The 27,474-nt window shown below is 39.8% G+C and overlaps 2 protein-coding genes across 15 annotated transcripts in view; one reads left to right on the top strand and one right to left on the bottom strand.

Annotated features, from left to right (window-relative positions):
• The window catches only part of KCTD15 (potassium channel tetramerization domain containing 15), a 60,355-nt gene extending 55,892 nt beyond the window's left edge, over window positions 1-4,463 (top strand). For all 13 annotated transcript variants that reach the window (XM_006113824.4, XM_075940094.1, XM_075940097.1 and 10 more), the window contains one exon: window positions 828-4,463. In XM_006113824.4, the coding sequence (XP_006113886.1) occupies window positions 828-983 (156 nt within the window). In that variant the 3' untranslated portion in view covers window positions 984-4,463. The remainder of the gene's footprint in view (window positions 1-827) is intronic.
• A 78-nt stretch (window positions 4,464-4,541) lies between these two features.
• The window catches only part of LOC102463045 (transcription initiation factor TFIID subunit 4-like), a 274,989-nt gene continuing 252,056 nt past the window's right edge, over window positions 4,542-27,474 (bottom strand). For both annotated transcript variants that reach the window (XM_075940091.1, XM_075940090.1), the window contains exon 15: window positions 4,542-6,264. In XM_075940091.1, coding sequence (XP_075796206.1) covers window positions 6,097-6,264 — 168 coding nt within the window. In that variant the 3' untranslated portion in view covers window positions 4,542-6,096. The remainder of the gene's footprint in view (window positions 6,265-27,474) is intronic.

Raw genomic sequence — 27,474 nt, 5'->3', positions numbered from 1 at the left:
GACAAGCACATGAAACTAGCATCCAGCTGTACCTGCTGCTTGAAAGCCTGTATGCACACCTAATATGTTGGGGAAATAGTTCATCAACAGTTCATCCATGTGAAAACATGACCCTTATCATCCAGCCAAGGGTGATATGCAGCATGTCAGTCATGCAAATTAAAGCTGCCTCTGGGCTGCTTTAACTCATGCATCCAAATTACCCTAAGTTTTATTTAAAAGAAAAAAAAATGTGCAGAATACAATTTTCTGTTTGTTTGGGCTAGTCTGTTTTCTTACCCACCTGTATCTAGTCTCCCCATCCCAGTCATGGTTTCTGAAAGCAGCACTAAATTCCAAGAAGAGGAGGAGTTGGTGTGATTCAAGCTAGAAGGCTCGGGGAGGTGTCACTCAGATACGCAAAAGACTTACTTGCGCTCAGGAAAGGCTCAGTGTTTGCAACCCTTTTTCCTTGAGACTTGCCATATTAATAATGAATTATGAGCACTTGTTATTATGACTTAAACCTAGTGTTGTTTTCCTGTAAGAGAGCGCATCAATATCACTGCAATCCAGTATTTTACTATATAATGTACTGAACTGCTTTGTCTAGTGCTTATTTGTTTGATTAATTTTTGTTTTCTACAGAGGTTTGCTGTAAGCGAGACTTTAATCACAGTATAGTCATTTAAGAATAAGTTATAAAATTATAGCTGTGTAATATTCATTCCATGCGATCTAGAAAGACCAAATGCATCATTCAGATCCACTGATTCAAGATGCTTTTATCCTATTCCCTAATACCTCAAATTGGCTACAATTAATCTATACTCTTTTTCACATTGCAGGTGCTCGAAAGATTGTTTCAGAAGGGATTTAATGTGGCAGCTTCGTGTGGTGGTGGGGTAGATTCCTCCCAGTTCAGTGAATATGTGCTGTGTCGTGAGGACAGAAGACCACAACCCACCCCAACAATCAGAATAAAGCAAGAACCCCTGGACTAGAATCAGCTCTTCCTCCTTTGCAACCATAGAAGTGTTTAATAGTCCCTTATGTGAAAGGATTTGCAAAACAGTATTAGCAAACAAATTGTGACTTATGTTGCCAATTAATGATATTCAAAAACTACCTGTCACATGAAACATTTGAAAAACCTCCAGTTTTTCATGAGGAAACAACTGAGTATGCCCAGTGTACAAGACCTTTGTGGGAATGTACTTTCAATTGAACAGCTGTGATGCTGAAAAAGGCCAAGCTTCCCAAAATACTGACCCTGGATTGGGCTTCTGCAGAAAGACCAATTAAAGCAATCTGAATATGTCAGCTGGAGAAACAACAGTTCTTTTGACAGCACTCTTTCCCTCCCTCCGTTATATTCTAAGGCAACGAAGTAAGGTCCACCAAAAGGAAGATGGTACCTTAAAAACTGCACTGAGTTATCTTTCCTGTCTGAATGCCACATTTCTCTCATATCAGATGTACTTTACACCTCCATAGATTTATGTTATGTTTCTGTTTCTGTGATTGTAACTCATTTGTGCTAGCAAATGGCTTATTTTTATACAACATTGACAATTGAAATAACTCTGTGTACAGAATACAAAATGAGAAAAGGACCAACTTAATCATCTGGTGCTCAGTATTTTAATTGCGGACTAGTTGTGGCTAATATGTGCAAAAATAGGGATCTGGAAGCACAAAATGAATTTTTTAATATGGCCATCTGAAATCTAATGGTATAGCACAGGCCCCAAACGTGGAGTCATAGTTCCTTTGAGATGGCAGTTTTGTTTTCTTCTCTCAGTTTCTGTGTTTTGCATCATTAGTGGAGGGGTGGTTCTGCCAAGCATGTTCTATTACCCTTAGTCATCCTTTTTACTAAACATATTTAAAACAAACATTCAGGAGCAGATGTTAAACATTTTGGACACCCCTTACTCTTCATGGCCCTGGAATTTTTACAAAGGTTGATAAAGACCCATCCTTCTTTCTGACAGGAGCAAGTCAGGTTTTATTTAGATATTTTTTCTTCTATTAATTTGAACTATTAAAGTACTGATTTTATAGCTGCCCTGTATCTGTGTATTTTTAACCATAAAGAAGCCATTTGTTTATAGGAGGTTACTGTTCCTTTAACAAAGACAGTATCAATCTTCTGACTTATTCAGCTTCCTTAACTCAGGAGACAGTTCTGTGTTTGCAGGTGCAAGTATATAAATAGCATTCTGCCAAATCCAGTTTACTGCTGTTTAGCATGATTGGGTCCTCAATAACTAATTCATGTATTAGTCGCAATTTAGTTTCTCCCACAATAACTTATAGAATACTTTTGTAGATGCTGAATTTTAATTAAACTGTTTTTAGATGCATAAGTACATCTGTATAGAGAAAGGGACAGAGTATTAAAATCAGCAGTATTTGACATTTCTGTTTCTCTATTGCCATCTGATTACATGGGCAGAAATTAGGACCTGAAGTTTAATACTGAATTTTTCAAGTGTCTAGTGATTTTTGGGTGCCTATGTTGGAGACTGTACGTGGAGTCAAAGATTTTTGGAAAATGGAGTACATGCCTGCCCTCTGAAACTCTTCAAATTGTCTCAGATTAGTCACCCAGAATCATAAATCACTCATACAAATCTTAGCTTAGTGGCCTACTACTGCCTTAGCAGAACTGTTGACAGACATTTGGCCAAATCTGTCTACTTTAAAGATTATTAAAGTTACTTTATTTCATGGTTTTATACTTGTTTGACACACTAAATAAAATTGCTAGGTACTGCCAATATTTGAAAAGATGGCACTACATTACCTTTCTATGTAAGATATCTGTAGAATTGTATATTATACATTTAATATTGTAAAAAAAATTAACGTATAATTGTCATGTATTTGTGTATACATATTTCTTATACAATACTTCATACCATAAACATTTCAGTAAAGATCAAAACTGCAGCAAGTAGAATGAACACTAACTTTCTCTCCATTTCCTCTGGCCTTTGACTCAGTTCAATTTATTGTAGCCATCTCTTCAAAAACAGTGTTTATTGGTTTTATAGATTTAGTTTGACTTCAGTTCAAAGTCTCCTTTAAGCATCAGTTTTGCTCCTTAGCTTTACTATATATTTTCCAGTTCTGTATTCAGTTCCTGAGCCGGGTGATTCAGAAAGAAATGGAGGCTGTGTCTGTGCATACTGTTTCATTCATTAACATTCATCTAGGAAAGTTCTTCTCTAGTTACAGCACAATCAGGCTTCAGACATATGGGCCAACCCTGCAGTCCTTGCTCAAGCAAAACTGCTGACATCCACAGGAGTTTTGCCTGAATGTAGGGTTATATCAGTAGGAACATATTAAAGCACCTCTTGAAAGGGGCTGTGGTCTTCCAGCTCCATTTAAAGTAAAAAGGGAAAGTGAAGGGCCCTCTTCTCCACTCAGGATCAAACCCATAGGCAGAATGCTTTAGTGGTATGTAAAGAGCTAGGAACTATTTGTGGCTTCATTCGTCTGCTTTCTTCAATTTGGAGTTCACCATATTTTTATAGCTCAATAAAGCAGCTCCAGTACTCACAGCAGTTTGGTAAGGTGGCATCGTAAAAGATTCCAGGCTGCTCCAACTGAGTTAAATGAGAACTTGAGATGGAAAGTTTGAGCCATGACATCACAACATTAACTGCACAACAGCACTGAAGCAAGCAAGACATATGGAAACAATCACTTTGTTGGAGAAATATGCCTTTTTTTTAAAGCAAAAGTTAAGCTAGGACATGTTTTTAGTTAGCGACTTCAGGTCGCTGATTTAAAGTTTATTACAATTTCATTTGTATCTCTTTTACTTTTTTCTATCCCCGTATTCTAAAGTAGCAATATCAGCAAAAACTGATGTGAATTCCTGTTACTGTCCTAAACCACAGTAGCACAGCTTGATTAAGAACATTGCCCAGTGCCATGTAAAACATTTAAAAAACCATCATCACATCTCTAGTAAAACTGTGGTGTGCAGACAGCGAATGCTTTTAGTTTGAAGATCGAAAGTAAACATGCCTTGTTTTTTAATCTAATTTCACTGTATGAAATTGGTTGGAATCTCTTTTCCTGAGCACTGAAATTGTGGTTTTTAGAACTTTAGTCTTCTCTAGCACTTTCACATGTACTGTTCTGTACCACTGTGCTCTCAAGTCTGACAAAAAAGTGAAAGGAAAATGTTATGTTGTGCTTATTGGTCAAATTTTTAACAAAGCAAATGTTGAGTACATTCACTGGCTGTATTTAATAGCATCAAGGTTTGTTGACAGTTTTATTAGATGTTTGACAAAGAATTAGAATCAGCACAGCAGAACATTAAATACTCAGTTTTAGTATTTCTTTGTGGGTATTGTTAATATTTTAATGCAAAATGTTTTTGACCAGTGCTTATAAACTACAAGACAATGTGAAACTGAAATTAATGTTTGATAAATTAATACTGTATGTCACTCAAATGTTACTTTAGTAAATTGTTTTATTTCTTTACAAAATAAGTACAAATAAGGAAGTATGCTTTCACAGAAATTGGGGCATTTACGAATATGTACAGAAATCATCAAAATAACAATTCTAATAAACACAGGGTTTATAAACAATATGTACAAATTATCAATACATTTAAAACATAATTTTACACTTCCTGGCCTTAAATACATTACAAATACTCTTTTGGCTAAATAGCAGCAGTATAAATTTTGATCTGCTTTTTAACAAACCTTAAAATATAATTAAAACTTCTGTTTTTAAATCTATTGGACAGATAGTTCTATTTGTGCTTTCACTATTGTTTCTCATCCAAAAAAAATACTGCCTCAAAAAGTGGCAAATATCGACATAGGAAAAATTGAAAATATAAATAAGCAAATGTCTCCCTTCCATTGTTATTGATAATACTGTTATGTCTGAACTAATACTGGTATTCGCCTGCTTACTAAGTACCTTATCCAAGACCTATTAAGAAGACTCTCATTGGCTTTGGTAACTTATGGTCCAGTCCAGCAAAGCATTTAAACACATGTGTAACTTTAAATACTTACACCTATTCGCATGCGGAAGGTTACACACGTTTAAGTGATATTCTGGATCGGGGGCTCAAGGTCTGATCATGCAAGGTGAGGTCAATTCCCAGTGACTTGTGATGACCCTGATAACCTTGCAGGCTTGGGCCCTGAGGACTTGATACCACTCCACTGACTCCAATGAGAGTATGACTGGCCCCTCTATAAGACAACTATTTTTGGCAATGACTTTAAAAATCTGCGTAGAATACTCTAAAATCTTTATTAAACAATACTTTCTCTCACTTTTAAAACCACGATTAGACCATACTCTTCACAATAAATAATTTTTTTAAATAAAAAGCCAACTCAGATTCATTTTACTGCATCTGCTACAAACGTGCAAAAGGTTGAGCAGATTTAGAAAATAACTGAAAGCTAATCAAAATAACTCAGCTGGGACCTGAACGCACAGATTTCATACACTCAGGAATTAGATCAGCAAATAAATACTAAAAGCAAAAAATCATTACTATATAAAATTTGTGCAAGTGTGGGACAGCTCCTCTTTCAGCTGGGCAAAAATTGGCAATTATAAGTAATCTAAAATGATAGCAGGCATCACTCTGGTTAGTCAATGAAAAGTTAGGAGGTTATGGAAAGGCTAGCATTGTAATTGAATATATAGCTAATAAAAACAAACAGCATCCCTTGAACCCAATCCTGCAAACCCTTCTTGCAAGATGCCCAGTGTCATCAATGGGATGCCTCATGTAAGCATTTGCAATCAGGCCCTTAACTGGTATAAACGCCTTCTCATCCAATCTGTGTACCCTCATCTGAAAATGGCCAAATGCCATAAAATTTTTTAGCATGGATCACAACCATAGATTTTATCTCCTTAAAAACCTTTTGCACATTTTCATTTCTTTCTTTAATTTATGTAAGGGGGATTTATTGCATGTGTCTGACAATTTTGCAAAAACAAACTACTGGAACAGTGATATCTGAAAAAAATAGAAGGCACGTTCAAATTACAAATTTTCAATGCAGGCTGAGCTCTGTGAGGAAACCAATACAATTCTTGGCTTTATTTAAGCAAAGCTCTGTAGAGCAGGAGAGAATGGCTAGTTTCTCTTTCCTGTTCCATGTAAAAGATGAAGTCCCTGAGGGTTACTCGAGTTACCTTCTGTCTTGCATACTGCCTGGATGTAGGAGCCCCGAAACCAGCCTGACTTCCACTGGTCATGCCCAAAACCTGAAAGAAAATTAAAGATGATTGTCAACGTTCAAGAGCAAAACAAAGGGGCTACATCTACACTGGCGGCTTCTTGCACAAGAATTCTTTTGTGGAAGAGTTCTTGTGCAAAAAATCTTCCACAAGAGCACATCCACACTGCCATGTGCTTTTGCGCAAGAGCATCCATGACAGTGTGGACGCTCTCTTGCACAAGAAAGCTTTGATGGCCATTTTAGCCATTGGGGCTTTTTGCGCAAGAAATTCATGTTGCCTGTCTACACTGCCCTCTTGTGGAAGAGCTCTTGCGCAAGAGGGTTTATTCCTCGTGAGGAGAGGAATAACTCTTCTGGAAGAAGCCCTGTTTTACAACGCTATACTGTAAATTTACTTGCGCAAGAACACTCATGCAGTGTAGATAGCAGGCAAGTTTTTGCACAAGAACAGTTGTTCTTGTGCAAGAAGCTGCCAGTGTAGATATAGCCAGGCTGTTTTCACTTTCAGGGTATGTGGAGTTAATGCTTGGATTTTTTGTGTGTCCTAAATTGGTAAAAATGACCTTACCCAGCAAGCCTTGAACATGTGATAAACTAAAATTGTAAGTAATCCCACTGAATTAATGTAAGTAAAGTTACCCACATGCATTCATGTTTATGAGATTGAGCCCTCCCTATAGGTGCAAAAAACAGATAAACACTGGGATACATTCTAGTTAACTCCATTTAAATTAGTCAAATTACATAAGAGAAATGTGGCTCAATAATGTCAAAGTCTGTGTGGAAGCTAGGTTGGTAGCAGTAGTTCATAGTAGGTCATAGTAAATGGCTAATGTATACATCTGAACCTTGTTCCCAGTTCTTTGTACCCAGGATTGGAAGAATGTGTGTGTACATCAACGTGTTGCTGATCTTAAAACCAGAGCACTAAATTCTCAAGATCAATAAACTCAGTCCATGATTTATAGTCCCTTTAGGATACTGTTGGTTCTAGAATGCAAAGCCCCCTATCCTGAAACATCTCAAAGATATTTCCATTTAGGAGACCACCATTGGTTTGTAAAACTTCGTTCTGCTTCCATGCGATTTTTATCAAAGAAAAATATTAACAGGAAATAATACCTTGAAATATCTAAATTATGTTGAAAAACTTCTAGAATGTTTTAAAAGAATTCTAGAATGCATCAAAACCCAAAACATACCATCATTCATTCATTCTTAAAAATGTTCCTAGGGTTTGTTTTTTGTTTGTTTAATATTCAAGGATCTTTATTGAAGCACATTATAAACATTTACTTATATGCAAGTGTAGTCCTGAAGAATAAGAGGAGAAATATAGTACTTTATCAATAGGGCAGACAGAGGCTGATTCTTTCACTGCCTTTTTCTTCATCCTGAGAGTGTCAAACTGTCATGACTATAACACTCATTAGTTATTTCTCCTCTGTCCAATTATTAAACTACTATGAATGAGTCAAATCCTGTTCCTCAGCTCCATGAATGCAAGACTCTGAGGCTATAGCAACACTATAGCCTACTTCCGGAAGAACAGCTCGTGCGTAAGAGAGGGTTTTTGCGCAAAAGCGGCTGCTAATTATGCAAATGAAGCACGGCAATAGTCCACGCCACGCTTCATTTACATAAGCTTTTCCGGAAGAAGGCTACAGTGTAGCTGTAGCCTGAATGTAGCTGAACAAATGTGGATGCTACATGCAAAATGGGGGATGGGCAGTGGAGATACCTACAACCACAGTCCATTATAGAAGATAACATCTGTGTGTGGAGTCATATCTTGAGAATGGGACAGAGAAGTCAATGATTCACCAGCTAAACTCTACCACAAACGGGGATGTTTGGGGCAACTGAAACAGTTGTTCATCCACACCCAATGGACAGGCCATTTACTCTAGATGTTTCATGCAGCACTCTGCATTTTTAACAGAGAGCAGCAGGCCTTTTATTGTGACAGTACTTCCCCGGTACACAGTACTGGCACCTCCAGATGCAGTACCAACATCTCCAGTCAGAGCTCAACAACTTTTCCCCTGGAGTACTGGTACTTTTTATATATATATATATAAACAAAAAAAGCACTGGAGAGAAGTATAGTGAGCATCTCTTTTTACTGATACCACATATATTACCGCAATATCTATGTGATAAATTGCAGAACCACATGAAGAAATGCACGTATCATGTACTTTGAGATGGCCTCTCACCTGCACTCTGACCACTAGTTTCTACCCAAACCATTGTCATTATTTCAGAACTCCAAAAATCCAACTTTGTTTAAATTTACCTGAGAACTGTTTTTCTTTTCACTGCAAAAGTTGAACTTCCTTTTCCCATCCTATTCATAACATTGGCTTGAGGTCTTGCACAATTAATGCTGGAACCATGGCACACACATGAGGAAATGAAACTATTCCAAAATCATGCTGACAGTACTTTTATATTATCATAACATGTCATACATTGCAAGCAACTACAAAATAATAATAGAATAAAACTAAATAATTTTCTCAAATATTGTCTTCAGAGAAAGCTTTCTTTCAATAAAGACAAGGCAGGCAAATTCTGTTTTTTTAATAGTTTGAAAACCACTGTAGCAAACAAATAATGTCTATTCGCTGGCCAAAGTGGCTGTAATGAATATGAAATAAATCATATTTATAAGTTGTTACATTTATTTTCTGAAATACTAATTTTTTTGGTGGAAAGATGATCATATTTCATGACTGGTATAGTAAATGTGATATTTGTAACAGGAAAGCGAAGTTTGTGTGTTTTCATAATAGCTCCAATATTGTAAGACACTCAGCTAGCCAATACCATTTTATAATTTGGCTTTACAATGTGGATTTTTATGAACAATTTTAGAAAACAAAGAGTGCATTTAAATTGACAGCACACTTTGTACCAGTTAACACAATCCCTAATATAGAATTATACCAATTTCTGTTTGGTATCGCATTGTATTTAAAATTATTCTTCAATGCTCCATATGGCAAAAACATACACTATTAATTGCTACTGCTTTTTTAATTATCTAAAAGAATGTCAACACTGTTAAAACTAATTGTCAAGCATAGTAGGATTGAAGTAATACGGATCTGACCAAAAAATACACCACATATTTATCAGTGTGATAGATTTTTCATTAGCAAGCCTCTGTGTTGCCTGTATCCATAGCAACTAATAAAGGAGTCACAAAGATAAAAGCTCTAATAAAAAATAAATGGCTGGAAATTGTTTACATCCTTTATTTCATAGCCTACCATATCTAAGTTATCATAGCATTATGCCCACTTCAATGTATATATCATAACTTTTTTTTAAAGTAATGAACTACTGTTTTAAATGCAAGAGGGACTTTTAGAAGGCAGGTTGTAGACTATGCAGGGCTTACACTCACTTTGCAGGTTGCAAATCTCAAAGAATAAGACGATAGCACAAAACAGTTGGTATCTCCTTCATTAGGATCCACCCATTTTCTTTGTGCTTTGTCTATGCGTAGACAGCAAAATGACACTCGAAGTGGATTGAGTGACTTTATTTTGCAGTCAGTGGTGCATAGAGTAGAACAAGAAAGAGAGGTTCAGGAAATCAAATGTGGAAGCAAACAGTCAAGAGATGATGCCATGTTCTTGGTAGAGATTGAGGCACTGAAGTCAATAGGAATCTTTCTCTTGACTTCCATGGCCTTTCGCTCAGACCCCAGAAGTACAACAGGGCAGATGGCCATGTGTTTATCTAGTTTTTTTCATTATACTGTTGGCTTGTCAAACTGTCTGAGCCAGTATAATTTGAAACAGTCTTAAGAGAGAGAGAGAGAGAGAGAAAGAGAGAGAGAGAGAGAGAAATGGCAGAAAAGTGTAACTCTGGTACTCTGGCATTTTCTCATTTAATGCAGAATTTAGGGCACATTTCTCTGCTTGTCTGCTGCTTTTATGATTGTCTTCTATAAGAAAACAGACACGTCAAGAAAAGTAAAATAAAAATGATGGAAATAAAATACTGTTCAAATTAGGGATGTAAACAAGTAGTTGACTATATGATTAACAATAAACCTTGGCTTATTTAATCTTGTAGACTACTCGCATTCTGCCCCCTTTGCTACCTCTGTATCAGAGGCAGCAAGATGGAGAGGGCAGGAGCCAGTACTGGGGGGAGCAGGCTTAAAAGCAGGTTCCCCCCAGCACTGGCTCCACGATGCTGCCTTCACCACCTCCGCACTGCTGCCGCTATACAATGTGGATGTGTCAAAATATACAAAACCCAGAATTTTTCATTGACATTAATCCAAAATGACACCCACTATCACTCACACAGAGTCAAAATGCCTCTATGCATTAAATTACAGTATTATCACCAGCAGGACATTAAAAATAGTTTTAACTGCTCTCAAAAAGTATGCTACTACCAGAACTGTCTAATTTACACATGGAAGATAAGGGATGTATTTTAAGTTCTCAGGTTTACAATAGTTAACCGATTAAAATTTGCACATTTCCCTAAATCTGAAAAAAGCATCAAGTTTTAAAAATGTAAAAGAACTGGAGAGATATGCTGTGAGAGTCTAGCTGGGAAATACAAAGACAAGGGCAAGTGCAGAAGATTGAATTTAATATTTTATCCATCCCTCCTTTACCAGAAAACAACTCAGTCTTGACATCTCTTCTTTGAACACAATCCTGAATGGAGGCTATTGCTTCTCTGTAACCCAGAGAAGCAAGGCAATAATGATAAAACACATCCATGGTTTTCTTCCCAGGCTACATGGCCTGTCCTTGTGGAAGACTAACACTTCAAGCCAAAGTCCACAAGTGGGAATCACGAGGCAACTATTCAAAGAAAAGCTAAGGCACAGATGCCCGTAGCTCCTGGGGTTGGCAGTTGTCATGTCTAGGTAGGGGAGGCGCAAGAATGGTTGAGGTTCAGGAATGTAGCTTCAAAAGCAGCAGGGCCTGGGTGTGGTGGAGAGGGGGGATATAAGTATGTTTGATACAGGGAGAAGTGAACGGGGTGAAGATTCAAGGAGTCTTGTCTCTCCAATTTCCATGAACTCAAGTGAGACACAGGGGAAGTGAGGCATGTCTTATCTGGCCTTAAGAGTGAGAGGTCTTTGCGGTCAGAGGATAATCTTTGGGATAAAATGTGGATAGTGAAGTGAAAGTGCACTGGAACAGAGGTTGGTGCTATGTGGAAGAAGTGCAGAGCAAATGAATGAGCATGGTAGCGAGTGGGGAAGTCACTGGAGAAATTGGTTAGCGTTATAGCAGTCTCTGTAACTGCTAGGGGACAAAAATTATCCTTACGTTTGCAATGTAGGGGTCTTGTTAAATCGTGCAACCCAATACAGTTATGGTAAAGAGGGTACTTCTCCATCTACCCCATGTAAGATGATACAGCCATTAGCTTTGGACATAGATCTTGCCACACTTCCTCATACCTTTGTCCACCCAAGATTTGATGACTCCACTTAACACTACAACCTGGGACATTTGGGCTCTTTGCCCAGAGCATGGGATATTAATCAAAGTCTGAATCTGGAAGTCATAAAGGGACAGGTAGGTATTCAAGTAACACAAATGTTGCTGCAGAAACACTATCACAAGGCAGGAATTTTTCTTATCTTAATAAGGACTCACTGCCATGCACACAGTCTGTACGTCAGTTTATTGTCCACCTAAGGTCAAATCAACACAAACACAGTTGTTCAACATACCCTGGGTTAGAGCGCTCTAGGGATTTTAGCCATTTAGTTCTGTGGTTCATTTTCCCTTTCCTCCCAGGACTCACAGTCCAGTTGCTCCTGCTTCCCTGCCCAGGGGATTCTGGCAGTCTAAGCTCTCCAGGAATCACTGCTCCCAGGGAACAAGTAATGAAAGTCTCATGCCTGCTCCTCCACCTACCCTACCCCATCTGGGTCTCTATGTAAACTCAAGCATTCTCTTCTGAAGTTCAACTAGGGTCAGCTGACAAGTCACAGATGCACTGATCTTAAAAGAACAGTGGCATCCTATGACAAGCACCCTCAATATAAAAAAGAAGCTGCTGCTGCCAAAAGCTTTTTCCTGAGGATCCCTTCACTGTGGAACATGGTCTTAACACCTGGCTCTGCCAGAGCCTGTGTGTGTCAGATTCTCCTTTCTTATGGGTATTTGAGGACAGGATGAGATTAGGATAGAATGGAGGAGTCTGCTAACTGTAGTGTAGCAGAGTGGGAATGGACTAGGATTATGTGGTTCTTGGTGATTTTAGAAGTTCAATGCATTTGTTAAGCACTGTTTTTTTTTCAATACTAGGAGCCCCAAAGCATGGGGAGGTTGCTTGTAGTTGTATGCTTGAAAAAAATCTAAGTAAATAAAGATGAAGCAAGTAAAATTGCTCTACACATAGTAAGCTAGAGAATGCAGGGAAGAATAGAGAAGTACAGAACTGTTATGGCTTAGAGCAGGGCTACTCAATGTTGGAAGCCCTGGGAGCCACAATGATACAGCACATGCCAAGGGCCGCAAATTAAGTGTGGTTGCATATACATGTAAATATATATGCAAATAGCTTCTTTTACACTGGTGGGCATGAATACAAAGACTAAGGCAAGACTATAACACATGCAGGCCCCATTTAAGTAAGTTCTGCTGATATGAATAAAATGCAATATTTACCAGATTTCCACCCATGTGACAGCACTTTTAATGAGCAATGATAGTCCAGGAATTTAACTACTAAAATGCATATCAACAGACTATTATATTGACTCGCTATTGTGGAGTGTGTTCCCAGTGGAGGCCATGTTCAAAGGACACCACACACAAGCTGCGTGTTGAGCCCTTTGTAAACCCAAACCGTACTGCAGACAAATGGGCTGTGGGCCAGATGTAGCTCATGAGCCGCATATTCAGTCACCCTAGCTTAGAGGCTACTGCAGGGAATTGGGAAGCAGGAGACCTAGATTCAAGTGCTCTGTCTGCCATTGGGTTACTGGATGATGTTAGGAAAATAAAAATCAAAACAAAAAAACCCTCCCTCCTTTTTGCATCAATTTCCCCATCTGTAAAACTAGACCACCACCTTTGTAAAGTGCTTTTAGATCTGTGACTGTAAGGGGCTTTATAAATGCAAAGTATTTATTTATAATTAGCTTTCCCACATAATTTAGGAATCAATCTAGCTCCCAATGAAGTGGTTTCAATTATTTCAATGGAAGATGACTCAAGCTCTTAATCATCGTTACCAAAATATGTAGTGGTATGTAAATAATAACCTTATAACAGCACCTCATAGATTAGCAGTACTGCATGAAACCAAATGATGGCCAATCTCAACCCTATACTTGATATAGGATCCTTACAAAAGTCTTGTTTTCTATTACTATTCCTCACCAAAAAGCCACCATTTAGCTCTTTGAATCAACTGCATTTATAAAATTTATTAAAGTTAATTATTTCTTTATGAATTGAGTGATTTTCATCTGCTAACATTTTTGGCTCATACTAGTTCAGTACAACTGCTTCTAACTACTTGGTTCTGGCACGCGTTTGCATGTTACACCCTCTTTCATGAAAATACATCTCATTTCCCCCTTGGCATATAAACACACACCTCACCCTGCAGTCAAACATCAGAAAAACTGATTTGCACGAGTATTTACAAGCACCTTAAATACCAACACAATTGCAACATTTCACAGGACAGTGTGCAGTAATTTTTAATGTCACGAAATAACGAGGAAGGTTAAGCATAATGAGCTATGGATGTTTAGAAAATTCTCTCATTAAATGAGATATTTTCAATTTATATCACATAATGTGATTCAGACTGAGAAAAGTGGGTGGCCATTACAAGAAGAAAGTCTGACGGGTTTGTTTAACACAACAACGTACCATATTGCAATAAAAACAGTCAACTTTATAAAATAACATCACCTCAAAAACTTACATCTGAAACAAACTGGCATGCATTACCAATTTGTCCACTTATACTTTTTTGTAAAAGAGCATTAACCACAAAAACCCAACCTGATCTCTGGCAGAAATTGATTATGCAACACTATTTCTAAAACATAGACCAACAACGTGGGGTGGAGATCAGTGCACCAGTCTGCCTGAATGGAAATGCATAATGCAGGGTTATGTCTAACTTTGTTGCTGAAGGGGATTACTCAGGCCACTCAGCTGCTTGACCACCTACATTTCAGAAAAACTGATTTGCACGAGTATTTGCAAGTATTCTCACAGAAAGAACAGTCCTTCTGAAAAGTTTCAGTTCCCTATAGGGATGTAAGCAACTAGAATCATAGAATCATAGGACTGGAAGGGACCTCAAGAGGTCATCGAGTCCAGCCCCCCGCCCTCAAGGCAGGACCAAGCTCTGTCTACACCATCCCTGACAGATGTCTATCTAACCTGTTGTTAAATATCTCCAGAGAGGGAGATTCCACCACCTCCCTTGGCAATTTATTCCAATATTTGACCACCCTGACAGTTAGGAATTTTTTCCTAATGTCCAATCTAAACCTCACTTGCTGCACTTTAAGCCCATTACTCCTTGTCCTGTCCTCAGAAACCAAGAGGAACAAATTTTCTCCTTCCTCCTTGTGACACCCTTTTAGATATTTGAACCAGAGCCATTCATTGAAAACCGCTATCATGTCCCCCCTTAATCTTCTTTTTTCCAAACTAAACAAGCCCAGTTCATGAAGCCTGGCTTCATAGGTCATGTTCTCTAGACCTTTAATCATTCTTGTTGCTCTTCTCTGTACCCTTTCCAATTTCTCCACATCTTTCTTGAAATGTGGCGCTCAGAACTGGACACAGTACTCCAGCTGAGGCCTAACTAGTGCAGAGTAGAGCGGCATAATGACTTCACGAGTTTTGCTTACAACACACCTGTTGATACAACCTAGAATCATATTTGCTTTTTTTGCAGCAGCATCACACTGTTGACTCATATTCAACTTGTGGTCCACTATGATCTCTAGATCCCTTTCCGCCATGCTCCTTCCTACTTGACTAATCAGATGCAGCAAGGGGGTAGCAGTAGCTGGTGCTGGGGGGAACTGGCTTAAAAGCTGTTCCTCCCAGCATAGTCTCCACGGATGGAACAGGAGAGGTAGGGGTAGCGGCGACCTGGCACGAACCGGGAATCAGCTGATTCCCAGCTCGTGCCCAGTCCCAGGATGCTGGACTTCTACTTTTTAAATGAATTAAGAGCCTGCTGGGTCTTAATACATTTAAAAAGCAGAAGCGCAGTGGGGGAAGGGAGGAACCCAGCATGAGCTGGGACAGCTGATTCCCAGCTCGCACCGGGTCCATCGCACTACACCCCAGCCTTTTAAATGTATTAGGAACCGGCCAGGTCTTAATACATTTAAAAGGCTAGAGCTGCAGCGGGGTTAGCTCACAGGGCTAGGAGCTAACCCCGATGCAGCTCCCCCTCTTATTGACTAGTTGATGGATATTCCATCGACTAGTTGATTAAACTACATTTAACATCAGTAGTTCCCTATATCAATGTATCCATGCACTCCCATGCATAAATACTGAGAGCAAGAGAAACTGAAGTTCTGCCCACACAGCAATTTGTGCGAAAATGCATCTTTCTGATAGCTGACATTCATTAATAGTAAAGACAAGGTTGGAGAGGTAATAGCTTTTATTAGACCAACTTCTGTTGGTGAGAAAGACAAGCTTTTGAGACCACACAAAGCTCTTTTTCAGGTCCAGTTTTTCTTTCTCCTTCTTCAACAGAATTTGCTCCAATAAAGGATGTTACTTCACTCATCTTGTCCTCCAGTGTCCTATATGGCTACAACAACACTGCATGGATTCATTAATAAGGCTAATTACCTGAACTTTTTGCCTCTAATATACAGCACCTTTATGGAAGCATGGTGACTGTTAGGACTGTTCTCAAACATCATAAGTCATCAAGTCTTATGTTCTCAGTAAAGGCATTTCTGTTCTTTTGTTGGCCTTCCATTGTAAATCCTGGGTCAGGATTTTGATCTGACTCAGTTGCAATTTGTCAGGATATTGAGGGTATTTTTTTTTCTTTGCTCTCTGTGCTGTTGGCTCTTTTGTACGTTGGTATTACCATTCTGGAGTCTATTTTAGGGACAAACAAACTGGTTTCAGTAAATGCGAACTCACTCAAAGGAAAACCCAGGTCAGGAATTCTATGTCCCCACCACTTGTAGCCATCACAACTTCACTTACCCAAAGGAGCTCCAAATGGTCCCCTCCCACCTTTTTCTGATGGACAGAGAGCTATTCACTTCCCCTGAAGAAAATGTAGCTTGCAGATTGCGAAGTGACAAGCACAACTGAAGGCCAAACTGGGGATATAGACGGAAAGATTATCCAACAATTTAGGAACTGGAGTCTCCAAAAGGGTCAGATAAGCTTTTAGTACTGTCAGGACGATATTTTCAAAACAAATGAAGTACAGGCAGTCCCCGGGTTACGTACAAGATAGGGACTATAGGTTTGTTCTTAAGTTGAATTTGTATGTAAGTCGGAACTGGCTCCAGATTCAGCTGCTGCCACTGAAACTGACCAGGGGCTGACTACAGGAAGCCGGAGGCAGAGTTGCTCTGCCTCCAGCTTCCTGGAATCAGCCTGATCAGTTTCAACAGCTGCTGAATCTGGAGCCTGGGACAGAACAGCTGGGGCGCTGCCCGGTAGGTTCCCACAGGACCAACCCGGCAGCACCCCGGCTGTTCTACCCGAGGCATCCCGCAACGAAAGCCTGGTCTGCTGGGGGGGGGAGGGGCGCACTAGCTGCTCCCCCTTCCCCCCCCAGCAGACCAGGGAGACCCGAGCAAAGCCGCACAGGCAGAGGGACCCCACTGCCCGTGCGGCTTTGCTCCTGTCTCCCCGGGGTGCTGGGGGGAGTCCCCCCCAGCAGACCAGGGAGACCCAAGCAAAGCCGCACAGGCAGTCCCCGACTTATGCGGATCCGACTTATGTCGGATCCGCACTTACGAACGGGGCTTTTCTCGCCCCGGAGCGAGAAAAGCTTATCCCGGTCTCTCTGGTCTGCTGGGGGGGTCCAGCAAAGCCATTGGACCCCCCCCCCCAGCAGACCAGGGGGACAAGAGCAAAGCCACCCAGGCGGTGGGGTTCCCCAGGCGGCGGCTTTGCTCGGGTGTCCCTGGTCTGCTGGGGGGGTCCAGTGGCTTTGCTGGACCCCCCCAGCAGACCAGGGAGACCGGGATAAGCTTTTCTCGCTCTGGGGCGAGAAAAGCCCCGTTCGTAAGTGCGGATCTGACATAAGTCGGATCCGCGTAAGTCGGGGACTGCCTGTACAACTGTGCTCCCATATGCAAACATTTACATTAAAATACCTTTATGGCTCCATAGTAAGACAATAAAAAATCAGAAAATACTAAAACAACGTAAGCTTAATTATGACCTCTTGTGCATTATAATGCAGTCTTCAACTACATTTCTTAGATAATATAAAATAGACATATTTTCTGTTTTCTATAATATATGCTGTTTCAATAAATATATTTTACCAACAGCTATAAATATATATGTAAAGCATTTGCAATAAAATGTATATTACACTAATATCAACTGATAGATTTTACTGGAGTTATCTGGAAAATGCTAGTAGAAATTAGCTAGACTTGACTGAGGTCACTAGAATTTACAGTCAGAATTTACACCTCCAGAGTGTTATGAAAAAAATACCCTTTTAATCTTTATTTGGCAACTTGTGTTTAAAGATCAGATGTTTTAATTTTACACTCACATAACACCTGGTTAATCACTACTGAACTAGCTACCTTTATATATTATTGTCCCAATCAAGCAGTCATCACCAATCATAATCATTTGTCTAAATCACTCTCTTAAGAGTCATCCCAATAAAACAGGCCTACTTCAAAGTAGGAGCCTGCACTGTAAAAAGAATTTACAATTATATAGAGCCCTTCATCCACAAATACCTGACACATTTGTATACAGAGAACAGAAGCAACCTCTAAGGCAGGGGTGGGGAACCTCAGGCATAGGGGCCAGATGCTGCCCTCGACTTACCTGGATCTGGCCCCCAGGACTCAGGGCCCCTCCAGCATTGGGGAGCCCATGCTGATTCTCCAGGTCCCCCTGCGGGCTGGAGCACACATAATCTACTAGGCTACCCCCTCCCCCCCCCCAGGCACTGGTGTGCAAGGGGAATGTGGGAAGGGTCTTTCACCTTCTCAGTCGGGGGTCACGGTGAGGGTTTTTTTCTCTGCTTCTCACTTGTGTGCAACCCCCTATTGATTTTTCTGTTGGTCAGTGGCCCCCCACACACAAAATAGGTTCCCCAGTCCTGCTGTAAGGGAGAAAACAGCAGTCATTTGTGTTTAGCAGGTAGGTCAGTAGTGAGGAACTTGTAATCAGAGGGCCACATGCCCCTTCAGGGTTCTATGAGTGGCTCGTAAGACATTTTGTTTACTGTTGTCACCGTACAAGGTTGCCAGATTCTGCTGGTTTCCATCCATGTTATTTTTTTCAAACCAGTATTATTAAAATGACATGCATGTAAAGGAAGGATCTGAAGTGAGGTGAATGCTGATTGTAAACAACATATACTGTAAAAACCATGTGTTCCCTCTGCATCCAATCAAAGCATAGACACCGTTCAATTGGCACATCCCGCAAATTCTAGGTACACAAGTGCAGTTAGCAAAAACCACCCTAACCCAGGAAACCATCATGGTTACAATAGTCATGCAGTCCATTGACATGAAGGAGGGCCACTCTTACAGTCCATTCACTAATCTAGGTACATGGAAAGTTTATGCACTGACGCTGGGGACAGGCCTCTTAGTCATATGAAACATGTTAAAGTCAGCTCTTTAACACACATATATAGCCAAAAGAGGTTCAAGATTTATGGGCAGGTCTGAAATATCCACACAGTAAGCTGCTTGGAACTCAGCAAATCTGCCTTGAATCAGCAAAACAAAGCTCCTCCCATTAACAGGAATCTAATTTCACAGAAAAAGGTCACCTGCATGCAGGAAGAAGTCACAGGCCACTAACAAGAACAAGAAGAGAGGAGGAATGGAGAAACAATGCCCTCCCCTTCCAAGAATTCAGTCCACTGACACAAGCAGTAGTCATGGAGATACCAGTAACAATCAGTACCACCAGTGCTGACTCTGATTCATGCCCTTCCCAGAAGGTAAAGTAGAAAATACCTAAGACCCCCTAATGAAAGATGATATCAACCCTTCCTTTGCTAAGGGGAATCTTCCGCACTCCTTCTAAACATGCAATAATCCAACCAGCACTAAAAAAAACATCACTTGATGTTAAACAGTTCACAAACTACAGCCCAGTGCCTAATCTCATTCTTTCATGCAATCAAGAAGCCAACAAAAAACAGTCTCCAGCATCAGCTGAGACAACATGTGCTAGAAGTATGTTAAAGATACATCAAACATAAACAGGACTAAATCCTCCCATGCCCACTGGTGTAAAGAATTAGTAGCTGCAGCACCTCTGTTCCAATGATCCCAGGGCCAGTGGAAGGACCCCTCAAGGACTGTTACAAGTTTAAATGGCCTTGGGGACCAAACTGGTACTTAGCTTCACACAGCCCAAGAGAGGTGCATCTTTGATACATCTAAGGACTCTGTTCTAACGAATATGAAAAGACTCCAAAAACCCTAGGTTTGTTCTTAGCTCTGTGTACGAAGTTCCTATGTAACCTTGGAAATCACTTGACCTTATAGGGCAGCTTCGGTTACTCCATCTATAAAATGGGGGCATGGATATATAATACTTTGTGTTGGCATATATAGTGTGAAAAGTGCAGTGAAAGATTAAGGTCAGTAAGCCAAACAGAGAATAGAATTTTTACCTCTTTCACCTGTGAAAATTGTTCATCTTTCTCTCTCCCTCTCTTCTTTCCACTTGTTCAGATAAAAAGCTGAATACAACTATAAGGTTTTAAACTGTTCATTGTCTTTCTGTATTCTTGATGCTACAGTTAATACACTCTAAAAATGTCATGTTTTAGATCCGCCCTCTTTTTGCAAGGTGCTCTGTAGCTGCTAGACTCTTTTCATCCATGTTATGCACCGTAGTCTCAATCCATAAACATATTGCAGCTACTGAACTCATTGCCTTACCTGGATTCCAAAGAGTGGAATAAGAACTTTAGGATTTGAAGCTGTACTCTTCTAGACAGAATTATGTATAGTATAACCTCTTTACTCTGTTTCTACCCCCCTTCATCCACCCACTCTTCACCTGATATGTTCCTCCTCCTCTCCTTTGCGAATGTTTAATCAGGTGCCTTTGAAATATCTACTAAAGATGTTAACTAACGGGTAACATACTAGTCGAAAAGTCAATGGAATTTCCATCAACTACTCAACTAGTCGATAGGCTCTACCACATTCCTCCTTCCACTGGGGCTCTTATACATTTCAAAGTACAAACTCTGCATGCAGCCCGGGGCCAACGGGAAGTCCCACTGACTTCTGGCTCCATGAGAGTGCTTATCCTTTGAAATGCACAGGAGCCTCCAGAGGCTCCTGTGCATTTCAAAGTGGAAGCTGCCACTTTTAAGTACCCTCTCCCCCCTTTGCTGCCTCTATTTGATAGAGGCAGCGGGGGGGGGGGGGGGGGGAAGGAATCGACTAGTCAACTGGACTATCCGATAATCATTTGCTTATCGGATAGTTAACTAGTCCTTAACATCCTTAATATCTATCCTGCCAATTTTTTGTTGTTGTTGAAATCAAAGTACTCTCTTACTCATCTTTCAACACCAGATCACACTCTAGCACAAATCTTTTTGTAGCCTTGCCCATCTTACTCCAGTGCAATTATGTTGCATATTCCTGTATTTTCAATCCTTTTGAGGCAAAGAACTCCAAAACAACTCTGTGGGAACTGTGATGAGATCAGCCAACAGAACAAACAGGACTTAGAATGTTTGATTCTCATTTGATTTCTTTTTCTTGGTAGTCATCCTTTATCATTTTTTTCAAAGTGATTATCTGCATTATGCATTGTAGCAAGGGTCCCTCTTACTTAGGCTACCACTGGGGCCAGCCTCTCGCTCCCAACCCCAGGGATTGAGGTTCGCAGTGGGTCTCTGTGATAGGGAGCCCAGCCACTCCTTCTGGGACTCCTTCCCCAGCTGTTTCTGTTCTAATGCTGGTATGACACTCTCTCAAAGTTCTTGCTCTCTTACTTTATGTCTCTCTTTCACCTCTCCTCCCGTCCTCTCACTCTCCTCCGCACCACCACGCCCCCCCCCCCCAGCTTCCAATTGCCGAGGCTTTTAAAGGCCTTTCAGCCAGCCAGCAGTGGAGTCAGTTGGCCCCAGTCTGCATGAGCCAGCTCCCTCCCAGCTGCTTCTAATTGTCCTGCAGCCCTCTGCTGCTATTTACAGGTCTTGTACCCTTTTTGAGCTGCCTTTTTTTCCCTTTGCAGCAGCCCTTTGGCTTAACTCTCCCACAGCATCCTTTAATTTTCTCTGCTCCTTCATTTTGCAATTTATATAATTTTGTGACTTATTGAACCAGAAACTAAGAACACTGGAACAGTTTTGATACTAAATCACTAGTGGGGCCACTGGACAATCAAGATGCTAAAGGAGCACTCAGAAATGATAAGGTCATTTTGGAGAAACTAAATGAATTCTTTGCCTCAGTCTTCATGGCTGAGGATGTTAGGGAAATTCCCAAACATGAACCATTCTTTTTAGGTAACAAATCTGAGGTATTGTCCCAGACTGATGTGTAATTAGAGAAGGTTTTGGAACAAACTGATAAAAACAGTAACAAATCACTAGGATAATATGGCATTCATCCAAGAGTGCTGAAAGAACTCAGATATGAAATTGGCAGAACTACGAGTTGTGGTTTGTAATCTCTCCTTTAAATCAGTTTCTGTACCAAATGACTGGAAGATAGTTAATGTGATGCCACTTTTTAAAAATGTCACTAGAGGTGATCCTGGCAATTACAGGCTGGTAAGACTAACTTGAGTACTGGGCAAATTGGTTGAAACTATAGGAAAGTACAGAATTCTCAGACACAGAGATGAACATAGTTTATTGGAGAAAAGTCAACATGAGTTCTGTAAGGGAAATCATGCCTCACTAATCTACTAGAATTATTTGAGGGAGCCAACAAACATGTGGACGAGAGGGATCCAGTGGTTATAGTGTACTTAGATTTCCAGAAAGCCTTTGACAAGGTCCCTCACCAAAAGCTTATAAGCAAAGTAAACTGTCATGGAATAAGAGAAAAGGTCCTCTCATGTATTGATAACTGGTTAAAACAAAGGGTAGGAATAAACGGGTCAATTTTGAGAATGGAGAGAAGTAACTAGTAGTGTCCTGCTGGGGTATGTACTGGGACTAATCCTATTCAATATATTCATAAATTATCTGGAGAAAGGAGTAAAAACAGTGAGGTGGCAAAATTTGCAGATGGCACTAAACTGCTCAAGATAATTAAATCCAAAGCAGACTGTGAAGAACTTCAAAAGGGCAGTAATGCATATTGAAAAATATAACCCCAACTATACATATAAAATTATGGGGACTCAATTATCTATTACTACTTGAGAAAAATCTTGGACTCACTATGGATAATTCTCTGAAAACATACACTCAATGTGCAGTAGCAGTCCAACAAGCAAACATATTATTAGGAATAATTTTAAAAGGGATAGAGACTAAGACAGAGAATATCTTATTGACTCTATATAAATTCAGGGTATATCCGCATCTTGCATACTGGGTACAGATATGGTCACCTCATATGAAAAAAAAATCTTGCCATTGGAAAAAATTCAGAAAAGGGCAACCAAAATTATTAGGGGTTTGGGACAACTGCCATATGAGGAGAGATTAATAAACTTATGACTTTTCATTTTAGTAAAGAGGGGATATAATAGAGGTCTATAATATGATGACCGGTGTGGAGAAAGTCGATAAGGAAAAATTATTTACTTGCTCCCATAATACAAGAACCAAGGGTCACCATATGAAATCAATAGGTGAAATTTAAAACAAACAAAAGGAAGTATTTCTTCACATAACGCACAGTCAATCTGTGGAACTCCTTGCCAGAAGATGTTGAGAAGATCAGGACTTTAACAGGGTTCAAAAAAGAACTAGATAAATACTATCAATGGTATTATCTAGGATGGGAAGGAATGGTGCCCATAGACTCAGAAGCTGGGAATAGGTGACAGGGGAGGGATCACTTGATGATTGCCTGTTCTGTTGATTCCCTGTTGACAATTTGACATTGGCCACTGTTGGATGACAAGATCCTGGGCTAGATGAACCTCTGGTCTGACCCAGTGTGGCCATTCTTATATTCCTCAATATCTAGAATATGTGAAATTACAGAATTTAAGTGTTTTAAACATAATTAAGATACACCAAATTGCTAGCCAAGTAAAGACTATTTTTCTTTGATGTTCCCTTTGGTAAAAATAAGTTGAGCTGAAGCAATATAGTCAATAGGATAGGACAGCAGGCTGCTCTACAGCTTTTCTTAATGAAGGAAGGCCAGCACAAGAGGTGTCTTGCATTGTGCTGTAAAATAAGTCACAAACTCAAAAGATTCCATCTGTCTCTCTCATTCAATGGCGTATCAAATGCCCATCTCTCAGGGAACAAAAGATATTTTCTGTTCCCCACACTGCCAATTCAGATATGGCACAATGCCATAAAGGGCTTGCCTACATTGTGGAGTAATGTGCTACATGAGTTGTTTTTTATAAGCACACTAATACGTTTAACATTAATTGGTCTGTGCAGACCATGCTGGTGTGCATGAAAGATTCAGTAGTATTCTTTAGCATATTCTGATACTCCTGGGAGAATTTTGCACCACTGCACAATGCCAAATTTTGCAGAAATTAATGTGACCACAGAATTTCTTTCCCGCCCTGGAAACGGACTGCAGTGCTGCTAGCCACCATAGGGGCTGCTGGACCCAGCAGAGCCCAGCTCACTCACAGATGACATTGCTGGGGGTATAGTGAAGGAAGTAGAGAGTTCCTGGCAGCTGTAGTTTCCAGCAAGCCCTAAGGGAAAGAGAAGGCAATGCACAGGAAACTCCATACAAGCCTGGAATTAAGCCTCAGGCTGTTTCTTCCTCCGAATCTCTAGGCTCTGGAGTTGAAAAGGGAGAAACCACAGCTGGACTATGAAAGGGGAATGGCAAGTGAATATCTAGGCTGGTGGGCACCTGCAGTTGGGGTCTGAGGGAAGGCCATAGATAAACATGAACTGGGTGGCCATAGTGGTTTCTTGCTGGCAGATATTTTGAAAGAATAAAATAACTGAAACTGGCATTATTATCTAGTGTTGTTTTGACAAAATTTTGCAGAATTTTGTAGAATTTTAAAATTAAGTGTGAAGAATTTTTAATTTTTTTGGTGCAGACTGCCCCTAGGACAGAGTATCTTCACTCGGGAATTTTTAGTGTGTACCGGAAAAGTCTACACGGACCAATTAATGTGGACCACGTGGGCACATCTACACAGCAGGGTTAAATTTGAAATAAGCTACACAACTTGAGCTATGCTAATTGTGTAGCTTAAGTAGAAATAAGTTATTTCGACTTTTGGCGCTATCTACACAGCAGTTATTTCAAAATAGAGCACTCTTCCCCGACTTCCCTTACTCCTCATACAATGAAGGTTACAGGAGTCAGAGTAAGAAGCCCGTTATTTTGAATTTATTTCAAAATAATGGGCTTGCTGTGTAGACACGCACTACGTTATTTCAGAATAACTGACATTATTCTGAAATAACACTGCTGTGTAGACATAGCCTGTTCGTGCACTTCAGAAATCAAACCCCAGTATGCATTACTCTACCATGTAGACAAGCCTTACTGGTCGATGGGGTTCAACCACTATAGTGGCTACTGTTATAGCCAACTAGCATCCGAATAGCCACATGTGGCTAGTATGTTGGATACCATACGTCTACTCCTAATGGTTGTGAATAAAATCCTTCAAATGTGAACTGAGTGTAGCTCAAAGCACAATCTTCTTGACTCTGCAGCCAGTCCCAAACAAAAGCCCTGAGAGATGTGAACTGCCTTCATTCATCTCATCTGACTTTCAACTGCCTAAATGACACATTAAGAGCAAGATTTTCAAAAAATGTTGTTATGCAACTGTGTGCCTATTTTGAGGAGTGCTAGCAAATGTGTGTGCCAATTAAATAATTTTGTGCACCAATGCCCAAATAAAAAAAGGGAAAAACAGCCATGCAACTAGAAGTGTTTAGCATAATTTTTTCCACTGAATAATGTTGAATGCAACAGTAACTGTATTAAAAGCTTAGTCATAATCTAAGTACAGTAGTAAAACCTCGTACAATTATCACTGGGGTCCTGGTGAATGGAGCATAATGTATGTCCCCAATTTGAACATCAAGGCCACAACATTATTTAATATGGCTCTCTTCACAGAATTAACATCCCTGGGTTGGAATTTTCTCTCCCACTTGAAGCTGGTCAGACTACAGCAAAGCTCTCAGGAGTCTAGTACTTATGTCCTGGACTCCCTCCCATCTTGAAATTATACAAAATACTATCTTAGAACATCTTTATGGATGACAGAAACCAAGGAGCCAAGCAGAAACCCCTCTCATGTATTGTCTGCCACAGCTGAACTGCTGAGGCTTCATAAAAGCAAATATTTACAAGTTTACATTTAAAAGCAGAAATTGTCTAAAATTAATATCTAGTGGTCATCTCACAATCAAAGGAGTAATGAAATTTTAAGACAAATATTATTTTCAGCAAACAGGAGAATAATCTCTTAAATAGGAAATCAGGTGCTAAAATTTCTCAATAGAGGGCTGTTTTTAACCTTTCATGCACTTTTAAAAGTGTCAAGGACTATAGCTGATGATTGTGATCAGCTAGCAAGGACGAAAAATGGGGCAAACTTTTTTTGGGAGGAGGTAGGGGGATTCAGTTGCCTCAGTAAAACATAACTCCTAGTATCGGGAAGTTCAGTCACCATAGGGGTAAATCAGGTTGGTTAACAGTGAGTGAGGAAGGATTATATACAGTAGGAAATAGATGAATCCCTTAGCTGTTCATTTCCAGATTTATTAACATTTAGAAGAGACCATGTTACTTTCCACTCCTGCCCTAATCTCTGTCCTCTTCATACCCAAGCCACCCCTTCTCTCCTATAGTCTCCTGCATTACTACTATCCCTCCTGGTCAGATATCCTCCAAATGCATGCCTCCCAATCTGTGACTCAACCCAGCCATTGCTGAAACAGAAAAGCCTGAACTCAAGAGTAGGTCAGTTTAAATTTATAAACATTTATTGTACTATGTGTTTAAACTTTGCTCTATATAGGTTGAACCTCTCTAATCCAGAACTCTCTCATCCAGAAACATCCGTCATTCAGAATGATTTTAGGTAGACAGATGTCAACTTTGCATGAGTGTGGCCAGGTTTCCCGCAATTCAATAAAGTTTGTTTACAGCCACCAGTTCTTTCTCTCTCAGTATTCTGTGCCGTTATAGAGCTATAATTTACCACTAAATGTTCTCTCACAGCACAGTAAGCAGCGGAAGTGTTGGTAAAGCTGCTAAACAATATTGACTTCCCATGGTCCAGAAAATTCTCTCATTTGGAACTGGTCAGGTCCTGAGGGTTCCAGACAAGAGAGGTTCAATCTGTATACATTTATCAATAATTATTTATCACTCTGTATCTTCAAATTAATGTCTTCTCCATTGACACGCACCCAAAACCAACTAGTCACCTAAATTCTTAAAGGCATTTCTCTGTAGGATGGCCAACAAAACAGAAAAAAAATTTCAGATTCTATGACATACTATTTTGGAAACAATTTTGCTTTGTGACTTTACAATTGATGTTTTTTTAGGAAAATGATATTACAACTTACACAAAGCTGAACTAGTTAAGGAAGGGACTTAAGAAAACAACTAATTTGACACATGAAATGAGCGTACAATTAATACAATTATACATCTGCAAGAAATTTTGCAACAATGTTGTGAATAAGATATAGCTCTGGAAAGCCACAAACCCAATTAAAAACTTTAACTAATTATACCTTGATATAATAAAGTTATAATCCAGCATTACCATATCAATAAGTGACAAATTCTTGTCAAATTCCTGAAATCATCCATACATTTGTGATTTTAATGTCTTCTTAAAGCTGAAAATCATTCAGCACACTT

The sequence above is a fragment of the Pelodiscus sinensis genome, chromosome 12, assembly GCF_049634645.1.
Source record: "Pelodiscus sinensis isolate JC-2024 chromosome 12, ASM4963464v1, whole genome shotgun sequence".
NCBI lineage: Eukaryota > Metazoa > Chordata > Testudines > Trionychidae > Pelodiscus > Pelodiscus sinensis.
The sequence above is the reverse complement of the archived record's forward strand: the minus strand, read 5'-3'. Positions and strand labels throughout refer to the sequence as shown.